Source organism: Ceratotherium simum, chromosome 6, assembly GCF_057802395.1.
Source record: "Ceratotherium simum simum isolate JZ-2026a chromosome 6, ASM5780239v1, whole genome shotgun sequence".
Taxonomy (NCBI): Eukaryota; Metazoa; Chordata; class Mammalia; order Perissodactyla; family Rhinocerotidae; genus Ceratotherium; species Ceratotherium simum.
The window spans coordinates 81823959-81848772 of NC_141905.1; the positions used below are offsets into that span (position 1 = coordinate 81823959).

At 47.2% G+C, this 24814-nt stretch overlaps 1 protein-coding gene across 1 annotated transcript in view; it reads right to left on the reverse strand.

Annotated features, from left to right (window-relative positions):
• Window positions 1-23162: 23162 nt before the first annotated feature.
• The window catches only part of CPXM2 (carboxypeptidase X, M14 family member 2), a 138837-nt gene continuing 137185 nt past the window's right edge, over window positions 23163-24814 (reverse strand). The window contains exon 14 of the mRNA XM_087432768.1: window positions 23163-24493. Within this exon, the coding sequence (XP_087288894.1) occupies window positions 24240-24493 (254 nt within the window). The 3' untranslated portion in view covers window positions 23163-24239. The remainder of the gene's footprint in view (window positions 24494-24814) is intronic.

A 24814-nucleotide genomic window follows, 5' to 3' on the forward strand; every position in this document is an offset into this window, starting at 1 on the left:
AAGTAGCAGCAATGGGGAGGCGGGGGCTGAGGAATTGGCTGGGGGTGTGAGAGAAAGAGGGGAGTCAAATGGAATGACGCCAGGGATTTTAGCTGCATCCCCTGGAGGAATGGAATTTCTGCCAACTGGCTGTGGGGAAACTGTAGGAGGAGCAGGTCGGGTGAGGCAAGGTCAGGAGATCAGCTTGCTGAGTTTGAGACGCCTAAGGAACATCTAAGTGAGGGTGTCCAGTAGGCAGAGGGATGGATAGGCTGAGTTCCAGAGAGCAATCTGCGTGTAGATACAATTTTGGACACATCGGTGTAGTGAGGTCAAGCACAGTCAGAGGAGAGAAGGGGTCTAAGATCTGAGGCCTGCCCTCCCACCCCCACTCACAACAACGAGTGTGTGATGCAATAATAATGCCTGGACATCAGCGGCATCTTTTAAAACAGCTCAAAGACCTTTCACATCTGCTGTCTTGGAAGACGCTGGGTAGCTGCCCTTTATGTGGCTGATTACAAAGGCTCCACAGTGCAGTTCTAGACAGGTCCCCAGTCCCCCTGGGGCCGCCCTAGCCAAGCCAACCTCCGGCTAATCCTGGTCGTGCCATCTGCACTCGCTGCTCCCTCTCTTCGCTCTCTCTTTCCTCTCTTTGAAGAGTTCTTCCCTATTTCGCCAACTGACAAGTGCCACCTCATTTAGGAACCAGGTCACAAGTCACCTCGGATTAGTTGAATTTTAGGGGGTTGCAAGTATCAGGAAACAAACCCCATCTAAGTTAGGAAAAGGGGGGGCATTATTGCCTTAAGTCACCAAACCGTAGGTAGGAGGAGAGGAGCCAGGCCAGGATGGCGGGTCACGTGGCCATCAACTCTGACGGGGGTGAGGTGTGAGAAGATGCGCACACCATTCTCTGCATGGTTAGAAGGCGCTGGCCTCAGCAGAAAGGGAGCCAGGCGGGTCTCTCCAAATGGGACAAGACTTTCCCGGCCCCCGGGGCATGGTAGTGGTTCTATTCTCTGGGCTCCACAGCACTTGGTGGCACTGGGGTCTAATTGCTGGTTTGCTTGTCCGCCTCCCCACGTGGACTGTGAGATTCTTAAGGAAACAGGCTGCACCTTATTCAGCAGCATGTGGAACAGCGCCCGGCAAGTCACAGGTGCTCAGTAAAAGTTTTGCAGTAAAACAATAGACATAGATTCCTCAATAGAGCACGGGTGCTAGAGACACGCATGCTACAGACACACAGACACCTCCCTGTTTTCATCTCCTCTCCCAAACCACACCAAGAGGAATGCCTCTACCTGTGACAACAGGAAGTCCAGGCTCCGAGAGTCCGAAGTCACAGCTCCCGCCTTAGCCTCTGCAGCAGGCCAAGCGCTTGTACCCAAGCCCTTCACATTCAAACAACTGAACCTATGATGCAGTCTAATCTCTGACCTTTAAGGTTAACAAATGCCAGCCACCAAGTAGCCCAGCTAGCCTTGGGCAGTGAGGCCCCATTAACAGGGGGATTTGTGGTCAGCCAGCCTGGAGATTTCTCTTACATCATCCAGGGCACGTGTTGTGGCTTTTCACTGTGATTTCCAGGAGTACATTGTCTCTCCTAAGAGAGGACCACCTGTGGACATGTGGACGTCTAATGTCAAGTCTCTAACATGCACACATGTGCACACGTACCCACACACACACTCCTCACCACCCGTCTCTCTGATCTCACAGAAGAGCCCCCAGATCTGCCAGTTTCCTGACTGCATGAGAAGGTGTCAAGTCTTCCGGAGCTACCTCTGTCTCCATCCCAGTCTCCATGGAAACCTTGAAACCAGACAGGACTAGGCCAGGCTGAGTTATTTGTCTCCTAATTGAGGAGCTGCAGCAGAGTCCAGTCCCTGCAGCTAGGAGTTAATAAGACAACAGCTTTTCAAATAGACAAGCACAACACTTCTTCGCCTCTAAATACTGGGGCCGCATAGTCCAGGGACAGTCCTTCAATGGAGCCAAATGTACTTCTATGTAAATATAGCTAGTGCTGGAACCAAATATGGGCTAACATCTGCAGATGAAGCAATATCTATCAATATTCTGTAGCTAGTGTTTAGTAATAATATAAAAATAAAATAAGAATAGTTATCAATAGTTGAGCAGTTACTATGAGCCAGGCCCCAGGTGTAATGCTTGACCTAAAATTATCTCCTGTAATCTGTGCAAAGATTAATCTTGCTGTAGTTACATAAACACCCTCAGATTCCCAGATCCATTCATTCCCTCTCTCTGCTGAGTCCCCTGCGGTCCGGTTGTAGTGGCTGTTGCTTTGGTCTGCTCTGCCCTGCACCCATTGCCCTTGCTCTGGTAGCCGTCCTTTGATCTCTCTTTGGGAAAGCCTCTTTCCCACTCTCTGTCTGGGTGGCACTGCTTGAGAGCTGATTCCATCCCAGCTCCAAAACTGGACATAGGACTCAGGTCTGGCTCACCAGCACCTTCCTTGTCTGTGGTCATTCTAGCACATGGTTGGACACTTAGCCCAAGTCAACCCTATGAGGGGCAATTCCAGGATATTAGCAGGGAATACTTATAAAACAGGCCTTGTTTTTACACCAGAGTCACTAAGCTAGCAGGATGTAGGTTTGGAGCTACTAGGAACCTATGTGTGTTATCTATTGCTATACAGCATGCCACCCCAAAACTTAGCAGCTTAAAGCAACAACCATATAATTATCTTTTGTGATTTTGTGGCTTGCTCGGGATCACCTAGGACATTCTTCTGCCCCATGTGATGATGGTTGGGCTACAACCATCTGGGGGCTTTACTGGGCTGGAACATCCAAGATGGCAGTCAATGCTGGCTGTTGGCTGGGAGCTCAGCTGGGGCTGCTGACCGAAGGGGTCTCTATTCTCCTTGATGTGGCCTCTCTATGTGGCTTGGGTTTCACAGTATGGCGAATGAGCTCCATGAGCAAGAGTTCCAGAAGGACAAGCCATAGTGTGCAAGCACTTATCAATCTTCTGTTGTCATTTCATGATTGCTATACAAACGAAATCATGCAGTATGTAACTTTGAGCTTGGCTTTTTTTCACTCACATAACAACCTTGAGGTTCACCCAGGTTGTTGTGTGTTATCAATAGTTCATTCCTTTTCATTACTGAGTACTATTCCATGGTATGGATATACCACAGTCTTTTTTATCCACTCACTTGTTGACAGACATTTAGGTTGTTTCCAGCTTTTAGCTATTACAAACAAGGCTGCTATGAACATTTATGCACTTGTGTGTACTTTGTATGAACATATGCTTTCGTTTCTCTTGGATAAATACCTATGAGCAGAATTGCTGTATTATTTAGTAGGTCTATGTTTAACTTCTTAAGAAACTACAAAACTGTTTTCCAAAGTAATTGTACCATTTTACATTCCCACTAGCAATATGTAAGAATTCAAGGTCCTCCACGCCAGTGCTTAGCATGGTTGGTTTTTAAAATTTTAGTCATTCTCATAGGTGTGTTGTGATATCTCATTGTCATATCTCATTGCGGTTTCAGTTTGCTTTTCCCTAGTGACTAATGATGATGATTATATTTTCATGTGCTGATTTCCCCTCCACATATCTTCTTTGATAAAGTTTGTTCAATTCTTTTGCCCATTTCTTTAATTGGGCTGTTTGATTTTTGTTGTTGCTGTGGAGCGTTGAGAGCTCTGTATATATTCTGAATACATGTCTTTTATCAGATAGATCCTTTACAAAGAGTTCCTCCCAGGAATGGATCATAGACCTACATGTAAAACCTAAAATCATAAAACTTGTAGAAGAACACAGAGGCGAATATATTTGTGAGCTTGAGTTAGGCAAATATTTCTTAGATACAGAAGCAGAAGCATGATCTGAAAAACAACAAACTGATAAATTGGACTTCATAAGATTAAAAACTGCTCTTCAGAAGACGATTTAAGAGAATAAAAAGGTTGAAACTATTTTTCTTTCATTTTATAGGTGAGTATGTTGAGTCTCATAAAGACTAAGTGACTCGCCTAAGATTATCATCTAGGATGATGAGGATCCAGGCCCTGAACTTGAGTGTGAGTCATTTCAAATTGCATCCTCTTAAACGGTCATCCTCCAGTATTTCTTTGGAATGTACTCTGCTTTAATTTCCCCTTCAGAAAATGGGAGCAACCCATTAAAGCACTTTCCAGTAACTCAGAGTAGGTAAAACTCTCTGAAACATTTTCAAAATCCAAAAAGAGAAGAAAAAAGAAGACACACATATTGGAAGAAAAAAACCCAATACCTTAAGTGCTCAGAAAAATTCCATTAATATACTCAAATTCCTATCCTCAAAAGTCTATGAAATGATAAGCTTTTCAGCCTGTTACGAGGAAATGGTAAGATTTAATTTAGAAAAATGGTTTCCAGCCAAGACTCCAAAGGTGATCTTTCCCTCGCAGGTGCTGTGGGGCAGCTGGCGGAGGAGACCAGAGCTCCAAGCCTGGGCCATGAGAACCATCAGGCAACTCTTGGCTGAACAAACGTTGCTGACTTCCTGGCAGTACCAACAGCAAGGCCCCTGGCTGACCTTAGGAGGAACCAGCACCTCTTCCCCTCCCTCGCTTCACTTCCAATCCCTCAGAACAAAACTTGGTCTCATTGTGCTTGCAGAGTCCACGTTGAAGGCTACTTCCTCGGATCACCTCTAAGTCTGCCAGGGTCGGCCCCATGGGGATGCAGAACAAGATGAATGAAACAAATCTTAACGTGTGCCCATCGCAGTCCTCTGCACACAGCTCTGGCACACAAGAACCAAGGTTAAAGTAAGCACCAAAGGTGATTCTCAAAGGAAAATGGGGCACAGATGGGGGGGCTCACAGAAGAAGCTGGTGGAAGGGAAGGAAACTGTTAACAGTTCTCTCAGTCGGGAAACCTCAGGAGAGAGCACGGATAAACACAAGTGCAACAGGAGGCGAAGGGGTGAGGGAGCCGTTGTGTATATGCACCATTGCTTTTACAGACGCAAATATTTTAATCAGTATTACACCAGTATTGATGAATTTTCTGTAGATATATTTTTCTTAGAAAAGAATTCAGAATAGTTAAGAAGTATTTTGCATGTGTCAAGCACTTTATAAAAATGATTATATTTAATCTTTTAACAGCCCAGAAATGTTAGTATTATGGTCTTCATTTAAAAGAAAAAAACATTTCAGTTCATAAAAGTTAGAGTCTCAGACTTACTAAGCAGCAAATCCAGACTCACACTCAACCATTGCACTGTATCTCCAGGAGGTTTGTGTCATAAAACAGGATAAAAGTCACTAGCATAAACCAAATGCTCCCTGGGGTCATGCAGACACACTGAATTAACACTGAAAAAGCGGGTAGCTGCCTGTGAGACAACCACAGTAGGTGGGAAGGCAGGAGCGGAGGATGCAAGGGAGGGGTGGCTGAAAGTTGGTGGAGGGGCTTCTGCAGGAAAAGGGAAGCAGGGACTGGGGGACACAGCAAAGGGTTCCGACGTCTCCAGTGTGCTGCTTGCACCTGACCTGCTGCGGTGGGAAGGGCTGACTATGGCGGAGATTTGCCTATGGGCTGCCTCACTCCTGGAGTCAGTTCAAGCCAACCAAGGGCACGGAGGGGGCCGGTGTCTTCTGAGTGCTCAGCAGCAGTCAGACTCTGCTGCTTGGGGACCCCTAGTTAGGTCCATTCGCTCCTGGGAACTCCGCCCCAGCAGGCTGACACCGCAGGTATCCTCTCCCCAGCCTTCCTTGACTCTGGCTTTTTGTTGAAAACAAGCATGGCGCCCAGACTGTCTTTTGGTGACCAAAACGACCTAAGCCCCACGTCCCACTGGGGATCAACTGGTTCCAGAGCAGAGGTAATACCACATCTCCTGCCCTAGACTATCTGACTCTGGGCATTCCTTAACACTGCCAAGACATCTCCATGGGGATCGCACAAAGTCGTGTCCCCTGTTCCTAAACCTGAATCTACCCTTGGTCAGGTTCAGGGTCAGGCGCTGAGGAGAAACTTCAGCAGGTGGACAGAGGAGGACAGAAGGACCTACATTACCACTCACAACTGCTTTTATCCTTCACTAGACCCTCAGATACAGCCCTTGTTCAGGCCCTCCTGTAGCCCAACCCAGAGTTAGAGTCATCTTGACCTTGCAAAGTGCCGTTTGATACAGAAATTATTAAAAAAGAAAACCCACAGCCCGAGTTTTGATGACAGAAATGTACTGTTACATGTTCAAGGGTTTCTTCTCTTTCTCTCATTTTCTCAGACACAGACTCAGGAAGGACACTCAACCAGCAATGCACAGGCTCGTGAATAGATGGATGGGATTTGGAAAACACAAGCACATAAATGCATCTGTGAACTGAAGTGGCACATGTGACCAAAACTGAAGAAATGTGTCATCCAAGCGTGTTCCCCTCACATCCAGTAGTCCCCAAGCCCCTGCTGCCATCTCCCCGCAACACAGCATGTCCTTGAGGGCCATTAAACCCCAAAGGGGAAGGGCCTCCCCCCGGCCACAAGGGGGGCGAACAGAGAGAAGGAGAGGGGCTGTCTGGACAGGAAGGTGCTCTTCCTGTAGACCCAACATGGAGGCTCTCCTAATTCACAGAATGTAGTTAACCTGGGTGCTTAGTACGTATATCCCCCCAACACACACACGCAGGGTACAGACATGGGGTACACCCATCAGAGAGGGAGAAAAATTTCTCTGTGGAGTTTGTGGAATCTTATTAATCAGACTCGAAGACAATCCTAGCTCTTGAAGGCAACATAGAAGGCCAGTTCTATAAGATGGTTTTATCGAGATCACTTAGGAGAACTTGATGCGGCAATACCCAGATCACAGTGTTCCTGCTCCCAGTCAAGTGCACTGTCAACAGAGCGGACGTACATTCCACGCAGCACCAGTGGCACAGTGGTCAACAAAACAGCAAGAAGCCCTCTCCTCATGGAGCTGATAAGCTTCTTTTGCAGCCCAGCAATCCTCTTAGGAAAAAATCCACACATCTGGTGTTAGAAGTATTCAGTGTGAGGAGAAAAGAACACAGTGCAATTTTCCTAGTCACAACCCAAGTTTGGAGACTCTTGGTCAATCCAAAGGCTTTCTTGGAATTGTTAGGGAAGAGGTGCTCTCCTCTCCTGGTGTTGTTAAACTAGTAGGGTAAAAGTCTGGCACTCTAAGATTTATCTCTAACAATACATGTTGAGAACCCTCCCACCATGAAGCAACTTCATCGGAAACCAGGGACAAGGCACAGAGCAAGGTTCCCCATGACATCATCTGCGTCCTGACCCAGCCATGCCTGATATCCACATACTCCTTGAAGTTTCATTTGCATTAGTCATTGAAGTCCTTTTATCTTAAGCCTGTTTCAGTTGTTTTTCTATCACTTGCAATAGAAAGAGTCCTAACCTCTATAATGAGGATGACCCCAAATAACCCCTTCAAATGTAGCAAGCCTTGACAAGCAAAGTTAAGGCACACATCAAACCCCTTCCCTCCACTGGACCCCTGTTTTCTTACACTCATCCCACTCCCAGCTGTTAGTTCTCTCTTCTCCATCCCCCATAACAGGCACTACTTCTCCATCTCAACTTGCTCTTTGCCTCAACCCCCAGTATCCCAGGTCCTCCTACTTTGCCAGCCCACTCTGGGTAGCTGTCCCCACCTCTGTCCCTTTCCCTCAGAATCATTTTTGGTGTCAGGAACCACAACTCTGGGAGGGGCCTCTTTTCTACTCCTTTCTTGGCCCTGGGGACCCCTTTTCCTCCCTGCCAAGAGAGGAGAATCAGAAAGAAGCAATGTGTAGCATCTTCTTGAGCTTTTCTAGGACAGAAAAGGAACAGAAATCCCAAGAAATGTAGAATAGAATTTTTTCTTTTGAGGATCGGTAGGCAGTGGGGGTTGCAAACAAGTTTGAACACAAAAGGTCCTTTATTTGAATTGCTTGCAGACAGACATGACTTGTTCCCCCAAAGATTAATAAAAATCACCCTAAAAGTGATCTTGGTAACCTTACCTCATCTTAAAGCTCATATCTCCCAGCGACAAAGTTTTGGGGACTGGCTTAAGCTATAATTGAGTTAAATGCTTTGAAAAGATTACATCAGACTCTAAAAGTTCAAATAAAGATGCCCCTTGTCTTCCAGAGTTATTGTGATGATTTTGGAGGCCTAGGTTATACACACTAGTTCTTTGAGGGTAAGGTGGGGAGGAGAAAAGAAAAGAAGAGGAAAAATTAACAGAGTTGTTTCTAATCAAAAGTCACAAACTAATTCCCACAAAGCAAATCTGGCCCCAGACACTATTCTTATTTGAATTAGTAACCAACAGAAAAATCCTGATTTCTGGCTTTTCTTGAAATGTCAGCAGATCTGGTAATGCTGGGCTGCCTTTCGGCGTGGTGCTCAGTATTCTAGGCTGGGTACACTGCAGATCCCCTGTTCCCAGCCTGGTGCACCCAGTCGCTACCCCTGTCCTGAGTCTCAGCTTGAATGAAAGCAAGCTGGAGCCTCCACTCACAAGCCACTGCCTGGCCCGGAAACCAGTTAGGGCAGACAGGTGGTCCGCCTTCCAGGGAGGGCATGGGGATTTGTAAAAACAACTCTCCCACCTGGCCTCACACTAACACCCAGTCCTCCAGGGGCTCTGGGCTTCAGGAGGCAACTCCTCATGGTATGGAGGCTGGGAATTGGCAAGTGGTGCCAACTGAAGCACGCCCCTAGAAAGAACCTCACGTTTCCCTCGCCTACAGTTCTTTTTCTACCGCCTGATAATGTTAACTCCAGAACTCACGTTGGGAACAAGAATGCAAGTCAGCCCCTGGCATTTATGCTGAGTGGGATGATGGATAGTTGGTAACTTTAGTGTGTAAGCTGATACCGCTCATTTTTCAGTAGATTGACACATGCCCAGGAGAACGCATAATTTCGTTGCAGGACACAGCGACTGTCAACAACGATTTCCTTCCCACAGAAGGTACATTTCTTTTTCAGAAGGATATTAGTTGTTTTGTGTGGGAAACGTTACACGACACATGGGATGTAAAGACACTTGAACAGGCAAGGACTATAAAACTTAACTAATTATATCCTCCGGTTGGCTACACCACAGGTAACAGCACCCTGGGTTTTCTTTTGGCTGAAGCCAATGGATTTAACCAGATCAGCTCAAAGAAGTGTGGCTCGAATATGGGCGGGACAGACGGGGAAGCTCCTTGCTGATTTGGAGGCCTTGGCTTCAGTCCTGTCTGATGAGGGGGAAAGAGGCACTGGCTCGGAAGCACCAGAGACCACGACTAGCTTCAACATTTTGAAGTACTAACTGGGTGAGTTAGACTTGAGACGACATTTCTCTGGCAGCTGAAGCACAGAATCCCTTCGAGCAAGCCCTAGAATGTCTGATACGTGACATCACTGTCCCCTGTGGCTCCTGCCTACTCCAGAGCTTCATCATCTGTCACCTGGCCTGGTGTCATAACTTTCAATCGGCTCCTCCTTTCCCTAGTCTTTTCCCCTGCCAACACTATCCTTGCTGCTGTCAAAACTTTCTTCCTTGGATACAGAACAAATGAATTGGAGACAGACCACTCACCCTTGGCTCTACAGCTGTCTTCAGTTTTGTTCAACCACCTGTGTGTGAAGACATGAACAACCGATCCCACCAACTCAGCCAGACCTCACAGGGGTGGGGGGTATTTTTTCCCAGGACATCTCATTCCCCTGCAGTTAGAAGACCCCCATCTCCTAGTCCCACCTCCCCTGACCCCACCAGGAAGGCTTGAGATTTACTCCCGGCCTCATATCTCCCTCCAGAAATCCACTTTCTTGGATGGAGATGTTTACATCCTGCAGAACTTTTCCACGTGTCCTTCCTGGATGACTTTACCTGCAAAGTAGCCAAGCACATCACTACATTTGACAAGGAATCGCCTCATCTGATTCCCTCCACCTGTGAGCTCATCGGTCTGTCTTCTATAAATCCACAGCAAGCCCACCGAGGCTGAAACGCCAGGGCACCAGTAAGGGCACCTGGAAAATGCCGTTTCCATGAGGACAGAGGCATGTCCTCTTTCCTTCCCTGCTGTACCCCTGAGGCTCAGCAGGGTGTCTGGTAAACAGCAGGCTTCAGCACATCTTTGTTAAGTGAATGAATCAATGAATAGAAGTGTTCAGCCCAACTTCCAGTCTACTTGCTGCCCTCCAGTTTCCAGTGGTTTAAGATTTCTTGTAATAAACAGTGTACAAGATGAGGGGACAGAGATTGCTGGAGTCTTCACCAGTCCAGGGCATTGAGGTGGTGAATTCAGAACATCTTCCACTCCGTCATCACATTCACGGGTCAGTTTCCTGGATCCACCTCTCAAATACGCCTCTCTTGGGGTTGTGGATACATTTGGTGACCAGCGCCGTGCCCCTGCGTCCACCTGTCATCTGAGCTTCACACTTACTTCCTGCTGGCAGTGTCTCCTTCCAGACTCTGCGTTGCTCACTTCACACACTCAGGCCCTTCTCTGACCCCCAGGAGCCCACCAGGCCTCACACCAGCTCCAGCCCCCTGGCCCTCATGTGGACAATAGCGGGGAGCATTCCACATTCTTCTCCAGATCCTTGGGGGATGAGCCCCCACTGCCCACAGCAGTAACCTTATCTTGCTTCTTCCTGGAGTCACTTTTCTGGCTCCCTCACTCCTGCTCCTGGGATCACCCCCCAAATAAACTCTCTGCACCCAAGTTCTTGTCTCAGACTTTACTTCAAGGAACCCCAAACCAAAGCATACAGTTAGACAAAATATCCCATCGTGGACATTTATCTGCCCCAAGTTCCCACCTTGCAAAACTTTCAATTATTTATGCTTTTACTAAATGCTATCCTCTCAAAATTTCTGCTTCTCAATAAACTGAAAAGAGCTTAGGCAAGCTACTGACCGTTCCCAGGCCTCATTTCCCCATCAATAAAATGGGAATAATTACGCCTCTCTTCCTCAGTTTCACTGCTGTCGTGGGAAACAGCACTGCTCTAGCTAATGTGTGGCAAGTGCTTACAAAGCTACCGGATTTGCCAAATTTAGGTTTGCAATTAAATCCTAAAGCCTATTCTGCAGTTTCTTGATTTTTTTTAAAAAAGCCAATTTATCCTTCTTTCTTAAGAACTAAACAATTTTTCCACTCCATTTATTAAAAGAGAGGTTTCTAACGTGCATATTTTTAGATTGAAGTAACAGCTCACTGAAATGGCCCCATTACTTCTCAGCAAGAAGCTGTGTTCCCTGCTCTCTTATATTCCTTAGAATCACACGCATGGCCTCTGCCGAGTTCTCCGTGGGCCTGTCACACCCACAGGGTCCTGCTCAAGACCTGATCGAGCACCCGAGGCCTGGCATGATCCTTCTTCCACTTTCCTCTTTGCCATCGTCAGCCTTTCACCACCTGAATTTTTTCCCATCTCTAATAGGGAGTTCTCTTCTAGCTCCTCAAATACAACATAACTTGTGCCTCCCTGCACCACTGCATGAACCGTTCCCCCTCCCCAGAGGGGCCTGCTCGTGATCTTCGTCTCCTGGTGCATCTTCCAGATGCAGCAGATGGTCACCTTTCCTGCCCTATGCCACCCCGGTCATCAGAGGGAACTGACCATTCTCTAAAACTGCCATCAAAGTACGTTGGCATGTGTCTGTTTTTACCCGTGTTCCAACCGAGAGGCTGGGGTCTTTTCCATCCCAAGTCCCTAGTGCCTATCAAGAAGAGATCACAGCAGACACTCGATAAAGGCTTTTGACAACAAAGCTCATCTTATGACAAACTTTCATTTCAAGGGAATCCACATATATTGCTCAGGGCAGGAAGTAAGATTTCTTTCGTGAAAGAGGTAAGGTAATTTCACACGACCGTTGGAACGGTTGGTTCCATTTCTGTGCAGGATGCCTTCACATCTTAACTAGAAAGGATCCCAGGAGGCACGGCGGGTACTTGGGTCTCATCCAAGGCCTGCCCCAGACCCCCTCTTTCCCAGCTCCCCCTGTCGCGCCCCAGGGCTGAGCAGGAGCTTGATTGGCCAGAACACGTGACAATCATTGGTCCGTGTTTTCCCACTGGGTGTGGTTATGGAACTTAAAGGCAGGAACCTGTCTTCTCTCCCTCTTGAGCCCTTTTTCCAGCCTAGGAGGCCTCACATCCCCTCTTCACTGCACAGACCAGTGAGCCCTTCTGAAATTACTGGGTCCTAGACTGCCATTGTGGGTGGGGAAGGGCTTGGTTTGTGGCCAGAGAAGCCTTCATTGGCTCAACTCTTGATAAAGTGGCCTTGACTCCTGTGCCATTGTCATTCTTCCTTGCATGAAGCCTCTTGGAGCCTCTAGGTAGCGAGGAGCGGTGATTGGCAGGGAAGGACCTGGGCATTTCTGCACCTCTGGCTTACAACCTTCAAAGGCATCGACATCCCATCTTCATTCCGAATAATCCCTTTTGCATTGATGACATTGGGTGTCAGCACAACAGACCCACAGCACAAACTAGAAAGTGGCCCCAGGAACCAAACCTGAGGGCTTCATGTGGAGGAAGCCCAGGAGCTGGAGCATGGAGGAAGGCAGCTCTGCTCTGAATCCAAGAGTCCACATACTATTCATTATCCGAAGGCTGAAAATCCTAAACACATATGCCCGGGAACTCAGCAAACATGTTTAGTTTGCCACTTGTGCTGAAAGAGGTCAGGCTGGGGTAAGAGCCTTGCACAGCTCCGCCTGCACAGCTCTCACTAGAGGGGCAACCAACCCAGTTAACCGTTACCTGCTCCAACCTCACTTCCTCATTTGCATAATGGAGCTGATAAGAACTTCCATGCCTACCCCAGGGGCTTGCAGGGAAGAACAAATAAAATAATGGGTGGGCAAATCCTTTGTAAAATGCAAAGTGCCATGTAAATGAAAAAAAAGTTATTTGTGGAATATTCCTTAAAAATTTTTAAAAAACTAAAGTAATAGAATTGATTTCTGGGAAGTGACTTTAGTGAAGCAGAAGGGTCCCTCATTTCCTGCATGCTCACTCCGCGTCAGCGCCACGCAGGATGCTTTGTTTCATCGCCTCCTTTAGGATCACTACAGGGACTGTGCTTGGTCCTTACTGCTGCCCCATTTTGCAGATGAGGACACTGAGTCTGAGCAAAATCAAGTGACTTGCTTGGAGTCACACAGGCAAGTGACAGAGTCTGCAGTCAAACCCATTTCTCTCTCCTTCCAATGCCTGAGTGCTCTCCTATGGAATAAATGAAGACCACCCACATGGGAACAAGCAGATGCTATTTATTCCAAGCTTGTGAGAGCTGGTGGTCAGTTTCCATCTCTTGCTTTTTAGCAGAGACTGAAAGGCAGGCAGAGGAGCGGAAAAGCTTTATGGTGGAAAAGAGGCTTCAGGTGTGCGCTCATTGGAGGCTGTTGGCCTGGGGAAGCTGGAGGCAGGCTAGCCAGAATCAGCGCATCCTATGTGATTGGTGAGGAGAGTGTGTTGGACTTTCTCTGGTTGGTCTTAAATTGGAAGCAGGGACAGAAATTAGGGAAGGTGTCAGTTATTGATCAAGTCCTGGCCATTCTGGGTTGATTGTTCCAGGGGTTACTTTTTGGCCTCCTGAATTATTACTAGAGATAGCAATCTGACTTGCTACAAGTCTGACTGACAGATAGCAGGCTAGTTTCCTGGGCTGGTTGCTGCTGATTGTGGGTCAGAATTCTATTTTTATATGTAGTCTGACTGTCGTCCACTTGTCTATTCACATTTTCACTCCCCCCTACCACATGACCCAACCCCTACCCCCTTCACATCAGCACACATTTCTCTACTAGAGTTTTAGGAGAACACAGATAATTTAATCCCTAATGAAGTAACTGAACAAACAAGCAAACACCCCCGGAAGAGGCTCATTACTTTTCTGTTAACCAAAAGAAATATCTTGAAAAGTTCTTTATTTATTCATCAGCTGGAAGATGTGAAACAATATTCTGAAATATCATGCTTATATCTTCTGTAAATGCAAAGTTATCCCAGGTCACTGACGTGGACACACCTGCTGAAAGTTTCCACCCAAATCTGTGAAGGTAGCCTCATTCACAGCTCCAGGGTTAGCATCCTGGAACATTCTTATTCTCACCTTAGAATCCTTAACGACGGCTGCTGAGTTAGGAGGTGGTGCCCCGCGACAGCTTGGGAAACGCTAGAGATAGTAGGCGATTCGATGAGGATGTTCACAAAGGACCTCAGTGCATAATGGAACATCCGAAAACTGGCGCTGAAAATATCCCAGCAACGCGCTTCTTCTTTTTAGTCACAGTTTAGCATTTTGGCTTTTGGTTTCTAAGTTCTGAGGCAGACTAAATTAGAAAAATAGATGCAAAAATGTTCCTGAGTTCAGTATTGCTTATGGGTTGGAGATGGTAACTTTTGCATCAGACAGACCTGAATTTGAGCCTTATGTCAGTTGAGATAAAGATTCTGCATATCACCTAAAACCCCCAATAACCGAGGCTGAAACGAGGTAGGTTGGAAACGTCCAGAGGAAGACAGCTGGTGACTGACGCGGTGGCACTGTGGTGCCTCCAGGCCCCAGACTCTGCTATCCTCAATGTTTCCATCTTCAAGGTCAGCATCAAAAATGGCTACTGAGGCACCAACCCTCGTGTCTCTGTTCCAGGCTGACAGAAGGAGAAAGGAGAAAGGGGAAAGGAGAAAAAGGCACACCCTCCCTTTATTCTCACTGCCTGGAATTCTCACTTCCATCTCCTTATCCAGAATTTATCAATAGGGTGCCACCCCTACCCACAAGGATGCTTCAGAAATGTAGCCTTTTCTTTGTCCCTATTATTAACCCTTGAATATACTCAGGGCTTAGTTACTGAACATGGAGAGGGTAGTAGGTAGACCCTTAGGCTGTTCCCCAGAAGCAGCCTCTGAGGCTGAGGATTTGTAGGAAGGAATTTATTGGGAAGTGAGTCCGGGAAAACCTGGTAGGGCATGGAGACCTTGGATGAGGAAAGGAGGAGTCTAAGTAAGGATGTGATGTAAGCCAAGTCCCACCAAGGGCAACCTTGACCAGTCCCATAGGAGTGCTGGGGACAGCATAGGGTCAACTCAGAAATGTCCTGAGCAGGAATTAGGGCAGCTGGAGTGTTTACACGCTCACACCCAGCACTCACAGGGGAGAGGATGCTCCAGGGGAGCACGTGTGCCTAGCACTCTGGCTCCACCAGTACAAGCAAAGTGGACCACCACGCTTGAGGGCAGCCCTGCGCCTACAGAGGCCATTGCTGGCTGTTGGGACTAAGAGCTCACCTATAAGCAGTCTTTTGTTTGTCCATTTGTCTATTTTGAACCCAAATCAAGTAAGAATTGTGTGTCTCCCAGGAAAGAGAACAGCTCTTTCCTCAGTGAGTTTTTGTGAATAGCGGCTAAAATGGTAGAGTGGAAGCAATAAGCTCTGTATGGATACCTCCATCTGTGTGTCTGTAATTCAGAAAGACCTTTACCTTTCATCGTGCATTTCATGTTTTCCTATCTCCAGAGGGTGTTAATAAATTAAATTACAAAGTCATTTGAATTAAAGGAGCAAGGTTTTGATTGACTTATTGAGATAAATACTTATAGAAACTAAATTTTCCTAAAATTATCAGAAAATAAGCTCATTAAACTTCTAACACTTTAAATGTGTTAGCCAAAGGTAATCTAGAAGCATTTTAGGACTTTAGGAACCCATATAATTAAAGGAAATCTTTGGCAAATGAGACTAGTTTAATAATTTTGATTTAATAAAAACAACTATGCCTTCTCTAATTTGTTAATGCTATATATAATAAGAGCTACATTTTATTCTACAAGGTACGTTTTTTTCCTAAACTTATTCGCTTTCACTGATCAAATTAAGCTAACATTATTTCTAGTAATTTTTAAAGCTATGAAAAATGTAAATTTATGTTCAACTAAATTGAGTCATTATTCTGACAAACTCTATATTTCAACAGTAATTATGTTTTGTAGTATATCAGCTTGAACATCATTTCCAAGATCTGAAAGTAATTTAGGCCCTTGGACTGATATTAAATTGCATTAATTAGTGGATAATCATTAGATGCCGAGATCATTTCTAAGCAAGATGAATACTGAAACATTGATTACTAAGCGTAATTTTGAATTTATAGATGTTTGCTTCTCACGTTTATATGCTTTGGGCCACAGTAATGAACACGCACATTTTTGCTACTTGTAGATGGTCTTTAAGGGAGGTGTGTGGCTACAGAAAGTTGTTCTGTGAATCTGTGAGCCCGGCTAGTTTGCTCACATGCTGGTGTGTGGTGTGTGACAGAAGTCCTCAGACAACCACTCCACAGTCTGCTCTGTGAAAGAGAAGTGATTTACTTTGGTTAGAATTTATAATGGATATAAGTGGTTGAGACTATACTAGAAGGAACAGTGAGAGAGAAATACATGTGTGTACGTGCTTCAATGTTTCAAGGAAAACAGTAGTTTTGTCCTAAAGCAACATTTCTCAGATTTTTTTGGTTTCCAGATAACTTTACCCTCATAAAACTTATGAAGGACCCCAAAAAGCTTTTGATCGTAGGGTTATAACTATCAATGTTTTCCGTATTGGAAATTGAAACTGAGAATTTTTTAAATGTTTATTTATGGGTACATTTGAAGAGAACATGAATGCGTTGCATGTTAATAACATCTTTGTATTGTTATTCAACTAGTCCTGTCCTCGAAGACCCCTGATACCAGTCCTCAAGTAATGGGTCAGTTTATTCTAGAACATGAAGGACAAACTCCAAAAGTGAATTTGATTCGCCTCAGTTTTTCACACCAATTCGGAAACTCTGAGTAGTCTCCCTCCTTTGTACAGCTATGTAGTTACTTGCATAGGTTCAGTAGGAACCTGTCCTCCCTTTTACTGCTATATAATTGGGAAGATTGGTTATACAACCAAGGTCTCACTTGGAATGTCATATTTGAAAACGATGCTTGTTTAATCAGGTATGGCCATGTTTTTTAACAAGATATAATCTGTACCATATAATTCACTCATTTAAAGTGTACAATTCAATGGTTTTTCAGAGTTGTGCAACCATCACCACAATCAATATCAGAACATTTTCATTACCCCAAAATGAAAGCTCATACCCCTTCACATTACCCTCCCTGTCCCCAGTCTCCCTATCCCCCCAGCCCTAAGCCACCACCAATCTGTTGTTTTGCTATATGGACTTGCCTATTCTGGACAGTTCATATAAATGGAATCATACAGTATGTGGTCTTCTGTAACTAACTTTTTTCACTTAGCATATTTTCCAAGTTCATACATATTGTAGCAGGTATGACTACTTCATTTTTTTCCATTGCAGAATAATATTCCATTGTATGGATATATCACACTTCATTTATCCATTCATCGGTTGATGGACATTTGGGTTGTTTCCACATTTTTGGCTACTAGGAATAATGCTGTTATGAACATTCTTGTACAAGGTCTGTGTTGACATCTGTTTTCATTTTTCGTGGTTCTCGACCTAGGAGTAGAATTGCTGGGTCATATGATAACACCATATTTAACATTTTGAGAAATTGCCAGATTGTATTCTAAAGTGGCTGCACTTTTTCTCTACAAATAGCCCATTTTTATTTCTAGATCTTTTTTTTTTTTTTTTGTGAGGAAGATCAGCCCTGAGCTAACATCCGATGCCAATCCTCTTCTTTTTGCTGAGGAAGACTGGCCCTGGGCTAACATCCATGCCCATCTTCCTCCACTTTATATGGGACCCCGCCACAGCATAGCTTGACAAGCGGTGCATCGGTGCCCGGCTGGGATCCGAACCTAGGAACCCTCCGGCCACGGAAGCGGAGCGCGCGCACCACGCGTAATTAACCCCTACGTCACCGGGCCGGCCCCTCTAGATCTTTTTGATGCTAAGTGTTCCAAGCATGTTAAAGATGTTAACATTGAATGTCCACAACAACCCTAAGAGGCAAGGATTACTATGCCCATTTTAGAGATGGGGAAATGAGTCTCGGAGAGATGAGGCAACTTGTTCAAAGTCGCTCAGATGGTAAGAGGCAGCCTTGGGATCAAACCCAAGTCCATCCAACCCTAAAGCTCCATTCCTTCCCTCTTGACGCCCGCCCTCCCAGGAGGAGCAGTGACTGACCAGCGGGCCCTTTCCTTCCTGCACAGGCCTGGGGTGCCATGGAAAATTTCTCCATGGGGTTCAGAGGTCTCCCTTTTCTTCTTGCCCCAAAGAATCCCCCAGGCCCATGCAGCGTGTTTTATATGAATCAACAGGAGGCACAGGACCAGGTCCTGATGTCCTGGTGTCTCTGGACTTCCCAGAGCTGGAAGGGGACAACACCCAAAGGAGGCTTTGCTGTGTCCCCTGGCCCATCTGGGGAGCCTGACGGCAACAGTGCATCCCTGGGGAAAATGAGGAGGGAGGCAGAGCCAGACAGGAAGCCACGATTTTCAATGAACATTCATTAACAGCCGACACAGTGCAGTAAGTATGCTCCACGTCAGCAGGTCTGCCTCTGCAGCTCCACGGTTGTTCGTCTCCTGGGCTCAGCTCCTGCTTCCCTCACCGCTCAGCTAATGCAGATTTTAAGAGCAAATTAAGGGGTAAATTGGGGGCTGGCCCCATGACCTAGTAGTTAAGTTCGGGGCACTCCACTTCATGCTGTGGCAGCGACCCACAGACAAAATAGAGGAAGATTGGCACAGATGTTAGCTCAGGGCAAATCTTCTTCAGGAAAAAAAAAAAATTAAGGAGTAGATCAAGATGGGAGCTTCCATCCTACTGACTGACTTTAAAAACATCAAAGTAGATGATCCGGCTACACATATCTGCGCACGCCCTAAGCCTCAGCCTCCTTATCTGAAGAATGGGAATAACAGCAGTATTTCCTTCTAAGAGCAGCTGTGAGGATTAAGAGAGGTATTGCACAGAGCTGGGAACAGAGGTCCCGAAGAAAAATAATCAGCTACTTCTCTGTCTCTTAGTGCTCGCCGTGTGCCAGGCACCAGCCTAAATGCTCATGACGTGGATCCTCACAACAGACATGCGAGATAGGGCATGGCACTGGCGTTATACCCATTCTACAGATGAGAAGACTGAGGTTCACAGAGGTTACGTAATTATCCAAGGTTGTTCAGGGAGTAAGTGGCAGGGCTGGCACTACAACCCAGATCTCCTGGCTCCAAGGGCAAGGCTCATAAACACTTTGTTCTAAAACCTCCAGGAGGTGAGGGAGGTGGAGCGAACTGCTGAGGCCCATGACAGACATTTCAGCTTGTCCTCGTTGCTCGGGCTTACTCCAAAGAGGGGCTTGGAGGAGGCTCCAGAAAGCGGCCCTCCTGTGGATGTGACAAATGAACGAGGCATGGACAGAGTCTGTTAACCGAGGCCCTCGTGTGCGTGAGTGGAGCCACTGTCCCCTTCCTCTGTCAGGTTTGCTTTCATGAAAGATTAGATGACAGGAAATGCCCGTGTGCTGCTGACCTCCTGACGCTCAAAAGCTGCCCAGGCTGCGAAGGACACAGACGCTGCACCTCTGATGAGCATCACGCACTGGAGATCAAAATGGGGCCGGGGAGTCAGGACCTTGCCCAGCTGCGAGGTCGTCTCCAGCGACAGGGAGCTGTGACGGCAGGAGAGCATCCACGGTCAGGCCCAGGGAACTCCTGCAGGGCTTTCTTACACATTTCATCAGCTCCTCGCTGACACTTTCCCCAGACAAGTTGATCAGATAAGGTTCCTATCTTTCTTCCTCTGATTTACGAAATGCACCGGTGGCTCCCAAGGCTTCCGTCACTGCCTGGGGGCTTGATTGACTCCTAAGAAAGTCAGACCAAGAGGCACAGCCCTCAGGGCCGCTCCAGGACCTAATACGGTTTTCAGGAGGGCAGTGGAAAGGGCATTGCCCTAAGAGTCCTACCCCTGCCATGGACTGAAACATGACTTTAGACTTTTTGTGCCCCTCCCTGGGCCTCAGTTTTCCTATCTCTAAACCCAGGGGGATTGGACTGGATCAGACATGGAAATATGAGGCATCCCTGCTGTCACCCTTCCCACACCACAAAGGACATAGCTACTCAGTTGCAGCATTCTTTCCCACTGAGCCAGGACTCTGCCTCAGAATCCTTCTTAACACAGAGCACCAAGCATCTCCTACCAATCAATCAGAGTTGGCCTGGAAGAGGAAACCTGGTTGCCATCCTTGGACTCATTGATCTCCAGGTGTCCCTCAGCTCTGAAGACCTGTCATTCTCCTCTGTACACACCAGAAGCACTGAAAGACTCTATCCCCCCTCTCTGGTTTCTGTTTTCTAATTTTCCTTGGACTCCTTGTGCCTTGGCTGGGAACTTGGGGCTGTGTTCACGTGGCAGGGGATAGACAGGCAGGAGGGGCCCTCATGGCCTCAGGAATCAGCTGGGCTGCAGAATCAGGCTTCAGGGAATCAGTCTCTACAGCTTCTCGCCAGTCCTGCTGGGTGTGGCTTTGTGGGTGGCGGCTACCCCAGCCACAGTGACTGTCCCCCTGGGCGTGGGGATGCCAAAACTGAGTGGCATGGAAATTTGAGCTTCTCTGGGGGGCAGGGTGGTGACCCCCAGAGCTGATTCTGAGCCTGCAAACCTGGGGTACTTTTCTGGCCCAGTCACCCCAAACACCCTTTCAATACAACATCTTTTCTACTACATGATTTATACATTAATGACATGTTGTAGCTTTAAAGTTGTTCTTAATATCTTTGCTGTACAAACACTGAATACATCCTAGGGTTTCCTATTGAAATCACAGAAAATGAGCTGTGATGGCTGAAGGATGCTCCTTTGGGCAGCTTCTTAAATGCCCTTCAACATAAAACCCAGGTAACATTCAAAAGGGCAATGCTGGGGCCTGCCCGGTGGCATAGTGGTTAAGTTCACGTGCTCTGTTTTGGTGGCCCAGGGTTCGCAGGTTCGGATCCCAGGCATGGACCTACACACCGCTCATTAAGCCATGCTGTGATGGCGCCCCACATGAAAAATAGAGGAAGATGGGCACAGATGTTAGCTCAGGGACGACCTTCCTCACAGAAAAAAAAAAAGGCCAATGCTGCTGTGGCTCCCTGGGCCTTAGGTGGCAGAGTAAAGATAAAGGATTCTCTGCCAGAAACAGGTTTTGTGTTGATTTTACCTTACAGAAAAACATCCAGATAGAAAGCAAAATATTCTATAAATCTTTTGGACATGTATGTACTCAGTCAAGTATCTGACTTGTAAAAGTGAAGACTCTTGAAAAGGTAAAAAGACATTAAATGAATTCACATCACAGATTTTCAACTTCTGAAGTCACATTTTCTTATCTTATAAGGGGCTCTTAAAAACAAAGCCCCACATGGCACGAGGCTAAACAGATTTATTGAGCACCCCCTCTGAGTAGAGAGCTGAGCCAGCCCTATGGGGGCGAATACTAAGGGGGACATTGTTTCTGCCCTTAGGGAGATTCTAAACCAAGAGCAGAGAGAAAGAACCAGAAGCAAGACAACTTCCAGTGGAAAGGGATGGAGAGCTACACCTCTGAGAGGCCCTGCGGGCTCTGCGGACCTGTTCAAGCATGTCCATCACGAGAGGAAAGAAGGCTTTCTGCAGGAGGTGGCATTTGAGACAGGCCTGGAGAGGGAAGCAAGGAAGTTTTCAGCTGTGGGGAGAAACAGCCTATGCAGAGGTCACAGCCGAGCACCAAGGCAGGATCCAGGAGCTATAAACCTGGCTGAAAAGCAGCAGAGAAGCCAAGTAGGAGAGAAGCTCCAGGAACGAGGTCAAGGCAGGCGGTCTGGGCTTGAAGGCCCAGTGAGGGGTCACTGTAGTATGGAGCCAATGGGGCGCCCACCGAAGGGGCTGAGTCGAGAACAGCTCCAACAGAACAGAGCTTTAGGGGATCTGAATGCCAGTTCTCCACCAGAAAGCAGTGGACGCCACAGCCAGACTGGCCTTCAGCACACCCACGGGCTTTACTTGGCAGGAGTGGACGGGAGACCAGAGAGGCTGCCCAGCCCGAGACCACACACCAAGGGCACTGCCAGCCTAGAACCCACAGCTCCAGCCTGCAAGCCTGACACCTGTTAATGGGCTAAGTCTGATGACAGGCCTTGCAGAGGGCCTAGAACTGCAAGAACATGGCAGCTCATAAACCTCAGCCTGATGAGCTACAGAGCTAGAGGCTGGCAATGCGACTGAATCATCTCGGCACCTGGTGCGGGGACCCAGCTTCCCAGTTGGCTTCCTGGCCCAAGAGGGAAGCCAGGTCCCTGACAAACGTACCGTCTGCTGCTGCACTGGGAGTAGTCAGCCCTTCTGAACTCAGCTGGTTTATCATTTCAAGTGCTTTATATCACCACCTACCATATCTAATGCTGCGAGGGTACGATTTTCCTACCGTGGGCTTGATGGAGAGCTGCGTGGTCTATATGGCTACTGAAAGTGAAATTTAAATTAATGAGAATTACATAATACTCAAAATTCTGTTTCTAAGTTGCACAAGCCACATTTCAAGTGCCCAATGGCCAGTGTGGCCAGTGGCTACTGCTTAGATTGCACAGAACACTTCCATCATTGCAGAATGTTCTGTTGGACGATACTCGTTTATTGCAAGGGTCAGCTAACTACGACCCAGCCTGGGGGCCAAAGCCAGCTGCGATATGTTTTTGCAAATAAGTTTTGTTGGAAAGCAGCCATGCCCATTCATTTGTGTATTGTGTATGTCTGCTTTTGTGCTACAATAGCAAAGTTGAGTACTTGCAACAGAGATTTTATAGACTGCAAAGCCTAAAATATTGGCTATCTGATCCTTTATAAGAAAAGTTTGCTAATCTCTAGTGTAGACTGTCAGCAAGTTGTATGAGGATCTTTTCTGGAAAGATGCTCACTGGCATCCCCAGGAGTCACTAGTGGGTCCCAAGCGTCAGGATGACTTCACCCAAGCACATGCCTCTCCTGGGAAGCAGGCGGGGAACATATAGCCGTCAGCATGGTACAGAGCTGGACTGGGGTGCAGGATGGCCCTCCCCAGGCAGGCGCCTTCTCTAGGGTGACTGACTGCAGACAGAGACGTCCGGGCAGCTGCGAGTCTACCCAGAAAACCACACACTTGAAGGATCTCACCATTTGCTTTCTTTATTTTTCTCATTCTCCCCAGGTGAGTGAGGCAGCAACATTAATAAAAAGTGAGACAAATTTTCTTGCATGGTAATTCAATAACTCCTCCCGAACCAACGCTCCACAGATAATTCTAAGAGCTTTTCATCAAATTTAGCTTAATCTGGAAGGTCCGGCATCCTACCCACCAAAAATAACTCCCATAGTGAGGTCAGGCCAACTTAGGACCCATTCCCAGGAAAGGAGGACTATCTTGACCAGAGAGAGGGCAGGTTAGCCTCCTTCTGGCTCTTTTCAAGTCCCGGCAGGTCAAAGACAAGAGCCAGGCTGGACATCTGGTCCCTCAGGAAGCCTGGCACCTCCTGCCCTCCCCACCCAGGGAGCCCCCGCGGCTACTGGACCAGCAGGGAGTTTGGGGGGTTCTCTGTGAGCCCCAGTGCACACCTGCTGCCCAACAACCACTTTTGCACGATTGCAGCCTTTCTCCCCTTTTATGAACATGATCCTTCGTTGAAGGGAAACGAAACTGACTCTAGAGGCTGACCAAGGCTCACTTGGTCATGTCTCTATTGTCAACAGAGTACAGCAGTTATCTGCAGCAGCTTGGAATGTCCCAGACCAAAGAGGGTGGATTCCCTTAAAATGCCCATGAGCATCTCAAACAGTAACATTTGGGACAGCAGGGCCCTGGGAAGGCTGCAGTTTAGCCGTGCAAATTGCAAATGCAAGGGAACTCTCGCTGTCACGCAAACGGGGGAAGCACGGTTTCCCTTCCCGTGCAGCCAGGAGGCCCTCGACAGGCAAGCTCCTCGCTTTCTCAGACTCCCAGGTTGCCTTGGTGAATTCTCTCACTCCTACCAGCCTTTCTCTGCTGCTCTGCCCAAGTTATTTAGATAAATGGGAACAAAGAAAAGAAAATATCCCTAGCCTTCAGCCCTTCCCCGGGAACCAGCCTTGCAGTGCACACATTCTCCCGGGCCTTCTTGAATTACAGAGAAAACAGTGAGCAAGTCCTCTACGGAGCTACGACCATGGTGGTTTAATCTGCAGGGGTCCAGGACATGTCTCAATTGTTGGGGTGTCACCCACGCTGTCGTCTCCTCCGCCCGGGCAGCTTCAGCCGCCTGGCTGGCAGGCTGACCGGCTGCTTCCCGAACTTCTCCATGATCTCTCTGATCCTGGCCAGGTTGGTTTTGCCGAGTGTGAAGTCGCAGCGCGTGGCCCCCATGTCATAGCCGACCATGCAGTTCCTGGTGGACGAGGTGAAACCTTCTGCCTTGGCGGTGACCGCATACTCTCCGGGGTTCAGGAGGCGCCAGTAATCCCCATCGCTGGCTGTGGAAAGCAAGCAGAGGAATTCAGAGCGGTTCTTTTCTAACACAGATACCACCAGCCCTGTTACTCCAAGACCAACCTCTTGGCCAGAGAAAGCCTCAGAGGCAGGTGGCGTGGAATTCGAGCCCCTGCAGATGCAAATTCTTAACGCATTTTGGAAGCCAAGACATTTCCTCTTTGGAAGCTACCTTAATGGTTTTAACAGGAAGGGGATTGGGGTGTAGGCTCCCCATGGTGTTAATACATATGAGCAGAGATGGAGAAATGATAGCTAACACTCCTTCTTCTGTGACAATACACACCATTCATTATGAACTTGAA